Here is a 5,996-nt window from a genome sequence, read left to right on the forward strand (position 1 = left end):
GGTTTGCGAACGAGCTTTCTTGACAGCCCTAGCTGGTTAACATTTATGATGACGCATCATTTATATTAACAAATAAGCCAAGTTTTAGACAAATTACTCGTACCTAAACTTAATTAGATGTTTTTAATAGTTAATCAACAATAAAAAAGTAACGTTGAAGTTAAATTTGTTAATGTTAAAATATATAAATAAAAATTCCATTTTAAACCATACTAATCTTGTTTCTTTGTTGTGAAATATCAATTCCATCTAATACAGAATAAATAAAAACACGTTCATGTCATAATTTGGAATTGAACGGCTGTGATGCATCCGGAAGTCCTTCCAAAAACCACAAAACCGGCAATAAATGAGCCACCCTGTAACCGCAGCACAACATTTAATGCTCGTCAGATATTTTACCATCAATCCGCAGCGCCTCCCTCCTCCCCAAACCCTAAACCCGTACGAGATTCACCACTCTTCATCCAAAACCACAAGCAACAACAGAGATACAATTCAGAAAATATAATAATAACACTCGATCCACACACCAAGGAAAAAGTTCTCAGGAGTAATAAATGAAAGATTAGTACTTTTTTGCCTTCTAGCAGAGGAAAATGGTAAAACAGGAAGAAAGAATAGGTGAAGTCAATACCCGAACCACCACCATTGCTACGTGCTCCGGATTACAAATACACCCGCCGGCGAAGCCATGTTAGTTTCGGCCTCCTCCCCACATAACAAAGGTTTCTTCTTTCCACCGCGCGGTTCGTTCTTGACTCAACCCGCCCTCCCCCTTTCTCCCCCGGTTCAGTTCTCGCAATGCAGAGCTGCTTTGATCTTCTGCACGGTACAAGATATCAAATTGTTCACCGTCTCCACCGACTCCACCGTCAGCTTCGCCATCGGCAGACTATTCACCAGTATCTGAAAAGCCACCGTAAGCAAAGAACCGCCGCCGCCCATCTTCCCCTCTCCATCTTCCGCCACCTGTCCATCCGGCATCACCGCAAATCCGGACGGCAGCAACGCCACATACGCCGAATCCCCGCCGTTCATAACCACGTGCATCGCCGGCACATCCACCGGCGCGTACACCACCATCGAACCCGACTCGTCCGTACACGTCTCCTGTAAAATTAACATGCTGCTCTGGTTCGCGCTCACCGCCTGCGCAAATCAGCCAAAAAATTTACACCTTTCTGGAGTTCTGAGAATCAAAAAGAAAACTTTATATATATTTATTTATGTGCTTACACTGACACGGAGCAAGGAAACGGCGTTGCCTTGATCCTGGCCTTTTGCAATGTGAGCCATCTCCTGCATGGGACCGCCGTTTGAAAGAATGTCCCACTGGCTACGGAGGCTTTCGTTGCGCAGGAAGTCGAAGAGGCGGTTAGGGGAGACCGGCAGCCAAACAGACGTCGCGGCGGACAATACAACGCCGGGGGGTTCGCCGGGATCTTCCATGCTCTGTCTCGTCATCACCCTGACATCCTCACCGATGCTACTACCCATGTTCGCTAGTCGGCTCCACTTGCGCGCCGAGGAAGCGCAAACCCCCGCGCAGAAGTTGTCCGTCATCCGCTGCGCTAGTTTCAGCATGCTCCGTCTGCCCGCTGCCATTATTGCTGCATCTTATGACTGTTAAAAACAGCAAAACAGAGAAGAAGAATCGATGTCTATATATGTATAGTACCAGTGTGATCACTGTTGGTGACGGAGGAGGACATGAGGATGGCGAGGCACTCGCACTGGCGCTGCAGAGTGGCAACCCAACGCTGAGCTCCGAGGGCCAAGCCGGAGCGGAGCAACGGCCGGTAAAGTTGGTGCGCCGCAGATTCCTCGTACGCAGCGTGCTCAACCCACGTAACCTGAATAAAGAACGAGAGATGATGAGCATGGTGGAACACGGTAAGCATTACGTGGATACGGTGCCACAATCTACCGACGCAAAACGACAAATCGTGGCACATGGATCACAGGTTGAAGAAATCAAGATCCGGCCAAGCTTTGACTATTGGCAAGGCAACGGGATGGGCGCTTTCGAGATGCGAGATTTGGAAAGTAAACATCTCTTTCTGCACTGTGGGGGGATGTGGAAAAGCTGGAAAAGCTGGAAAAGCTGGAAAAGGTTAATGGGGAAATATTAAGTAATTAATAGTTTTACGAGAGGAATCAAATCAAGTACCATTGAAGAATGGAATAGAAGCCAGAAAAGCTTCTTCAATTAGGAGATGCAAATTATTATAATGACCATATGGAGGAGCTCGGGAAGTGGGAAAGAGGAAAACTAATTAACAATAAAATTAGAAAGACGAGGCCTCGGTTAATTAAGAATGCAGACAACAGAGAGCAACCGGGTGGTAATTGGTAAATGTCAAATTTTTTTAAGGAAAAGAAAAATCTTTAATAATGCAAACTTATCTATATATATAATTACCTTGGAGTAACCATTGGGCATGTCTTGCACGACGCAGCCAGAAGGCAACCTGCGGCATTTAGCGCTAGCAGCAGAAGCAGAAGTGTGATTATCTCGAATTGCATCAACAGAGACATCAACGACACCCCAAGCAGCATCAGCAAGTTGCTTACAGAATCTGAGAAAGTTCACTTCTCGGATTGGAACGAGAGGGGAGAGAACCTGTAGCTCAGCATGCATCTACAGATTTATGAAGTAGTTAGCCTACAGTTAAATATTAGTATTTTGATTTGGTATATACATGCATGGAGGTTGATTCATGAGGAGATCACAGGAAAAAGACTCACAAGTTGAAGAGCTCCGTTCCTGGAACCGCCTACTCCAGGAGAAATTATATCAGTTGTGGCTGTTCGAGCAATTATTCCGGGGAACATATCTGCCCAACGCGCCTAACACAGAATTTGTAGGAAAATAGAATCTATAAAATATAATTATTTAACTAACGTAGCATATAGAGAATCTATGACACATATATTTTGTTTAAGAATATATATATTTGATAGCAACTGTATGAATGAATAACAATTGGAAGTAACAAGTTCTATCCATATAAATGAGAAGAACTATATATATATTTCTAGTTAAATCTATCTCATTATGAAGACATTTATTTTTTAAGAAGTTCAATAAACCCACATTATTGTATTGCATTGATAATATTATTTTATTGGGACATTAAAGTACATATCACTCAATTTTATGTATTTACATATTTAACACTATATATATATATATAATTTAGATGTTAGATATGGAAATACATAAGCATTAAGTGGAATCAAAATGAGGAATGAGGAATGAGAAATGAAATCATCACTCCACAATGACATTATACTACTGAACATGAACATAGTTTTTTATCATGTAAGAAAAAATATTCATAATCTTATTGATTATTATCTTATAAATAAAAATTAAGTTATAATTTAAAATATATACATTTAAAAAAAAAACAAAGAAACTACTTCTAACTTCAAGTATTTTTACTCCTGCAAAAAACAATTTCGTTATTTTCATAAGGAAACTCCTAAAATAATTAAATTAAAAAAATATTAAACAAAAAATGCAAAACACATACCGCATCCATGAGAGTCTCAACAAGCGCAATACTGTTAATGATGACCATGGCAGTCTCCCTCGTCGCCTCCGAAACAAAACCAACCTCCTTCACACTAATGCCGCTAGGGAACATCTCCTCATACTGCTTAAAATTCAAGGTCTCTCTACCATTTCCTTGACCAGCAACAATCCAAAGCGGCTCCCCCATTTCCGCCATCTTCAAAAGCTCATCCATGGCAGACAAAGCCAAGTCTAGGAAAACAGATCTCTCCAGCGATCTATCAACAGGAGGAATCGATGCCCTCACCGGAGGGGTGATTACAGTCCCCAACGGGCTCGAAGCCGCCGCAACAAAATCAGTCACCGATGAAAACGTGTGCGGAGCCGGTCCGAAAGCCCCAAAGGCATTGCCACCAACAGCAAGCTCAAGAGATGAGTTTGGCATGGTTGAGATTGAACTAGCTAGAGAAGATATAGGCCGTCCGATGAATTTCCCAGCGAGGGTGCAGACTCTATCAAGCTCATCTTTTAGCCTCGCGTTCTCAATTCTCAGGTGCTGTTCCTCGAGGGATACTTCGCCTAAGACCGCTGGACCTCCACAGTTGCTGCAGACAGGATTCCTCATTGCATCTCTAATGGTTATGCTTTCTGCTCTCAGCTTATCGTTTTCCTGCCTTAAGATGGTGTTCTCATGGCGCTCCATTTGAGTCTCCAGTTTTTAACGAGTTTTGTGCAAAAAAATTCAGAAACACAATAACATTATACAAAAAAAAAATTAGATCTTTATAATTTTTTAGGGACTACCTTCATTTGCGTTCGACGATTCTGGAACCAGAATTTGACCTGGCGGGTCTCCAGACCAAGCCGCTTGCTAAGTTCCAATCTTTGCTTCTCATCTGGATGAGGGCACTCCTTGAAGAGACTGCAAAACACAAATTAGTTCATCCGCTGAGGAAAAAAAAATGGAAATTTTTCACAAGCCAAAAAGGACAAATCTTACGCTTCGAGCTCTTGAATTTGTTTAGGAGTATGGCGATGGTAGCGCTTCTTCTTGCGAGGGTTCTCATCCAAATCGTCGCCGGAGCCTCCTTCAAAGTTATCACTTCCGGACCTACTCTCGTTCTCGTCTTCCTTGTTACGACAGATACCGTCAAGCTCACCCACACCTCCGCCCCCGCCAATGGAAGCGAGCCGGTTGTAGTCCCCCTGATTCTCCAGATTAGATTGCTTCGATGGAAACCCAAAACGAGAGAATTTAGTAAAAGGGATTAATAAAAAAAAACAAGCTTCAGAATTAAAGGTAATTAAAAAATAAATAAATAACGGCGAAAGTAATTGCTCACAAGGCCGAGAGAGAGGCCCGAGGGACTAAACATGGACTTTCGATCACCGGAGTTCATGACGAGGCGGGGCTGGGAAATTGAGCCGGCCGGCATGGCTGAGCTTCCATATGGCAAATCGGACACCAGCCTGCCACCACCTGATTCCCCGTCGAACAAGCCACCAAAACTCATGTTTAGCCTTCTTCCCTCAACAAAATCTTACCTTTTTTGGCGGCCCTTCCGCTATTCCTCAGATCTATGAAGCTTTTCAGCTCACTTAAGAAACTCCACTCAATTGAAAAAAAAAAAAAAAGGCAGAAAAGAGAAAGGTGATATTTTAAAAAGAAGATGAACTTAAGGAAACGAAGGAATGTTCTGAAACTAAGAATCCGAAAATGGAGGGACGAGATAAGGTAAAAGCATTAAGAACTATATCACGAAACAATGCCCACAACTCCCTCTCTCACACTGTATACAGGGCAGAAAAAAAGAGAAAGAAGCCGAGCAGAACGCTAGTGCCTCCGTCTCTCTCCCTCTCCCTCTTCCCCTGCTACCTCTTCAGTCCCCTTTTTTACAACCAGTCTAAGATAAAGAGAAAATAGGGCACTAGCAAATTGAAACGAGAAATGAGAAGTAAAACAAGAAACCAGAAATGCAAAACACAAATGGTGATGTTCCCCCACCCGCAAAGAGAAAGAGAAGCAAAACAAGAGCGCATGTGGTGACTAAAGGGCGAGGAGCGGCGTTAACCAGCAGCTAAGGGCGAGAGGTGGCCCGGTTGACCCTCCTCTACTTAGTTTTTTTTTTTTTTCTGTCGATTTAATAAGAAAAAGGCCAAACTTTTTTTATAAATCCCCACCAACGCTTCTATTACCGCACTACTTTCTTTTCCCTTTTGTTTTATTTCCAATTCAGTTTTCTATTGCTCAATAAAAAGAGGAAGAGGACAGGGAGATAAAAGAGGGACATTTGGAAAATAATCTAAAAAAAAAAGTCAAAGTAAGTGGTGGAGAAAGCTGACTTCCGATGACTCGAGAACCAGTTTTAGAACCAGTTTTCTCTAAGGAGATCAAAATTGACGCATTTCTTAATTCTAGAGAAAATATTGTATGTACAATTAATTATCAGACGTATCGATATACATGTTAACA

General features: G+C 42.3%; 1 protein-coding gene across 1 annotated transcript; it reads right to left on the reverse strand.

The window, feature by feature from the left end:
* Positions 1–327: 327 nt before the first annotated feature.
* LOC110028219 (homeobox-leucine zipper protein ROC5-like) lies at positions 328–5,661 on the reverse strand. Its single transcript, XM_020729973.1, has 9 exons — positions 4,867–5,661; positions 4,524–4,750; positions 4,328–4,445; positions 3,543–4,232; positions 2,752–2,853; positions 2,426–2,644; positions 1,682–1,856; positions 1,240–1,613; positions 328–1,152 (listed from the first exon to the last, which is right to left on the reverse strand). Exons 1-9 carry the CDS (start codon positions 5,035–5,037, stop codon positions 793–795), a joined length of 2,436 nt encoding a protein of 811 aa, XP_020585632.1. The 5' UTR covers positions 5,038–5,661; the 3' UTR covers positions 328–792.
* Positions 5,662–5,996: the final 335 nt, after the last annotated feature.

The sequence above is a fragment of the Phalaenopsis equestris genome, unplaced genomic scaffold (genome assembly GCF_001263595.1).
Source record: "Phalaenopsis equestris unplaced genomic scaffold, ASM126359v1 Scaffold000504, whole genome shotgun sequence".
NCBI classification, from domain to species: Eukaryota; Viridiplantae; Streptophyta; class Magnoliopsida; order Asparagales; family Orchidaceae; genus Phalaenopsis; species Phalaenopsis equestris.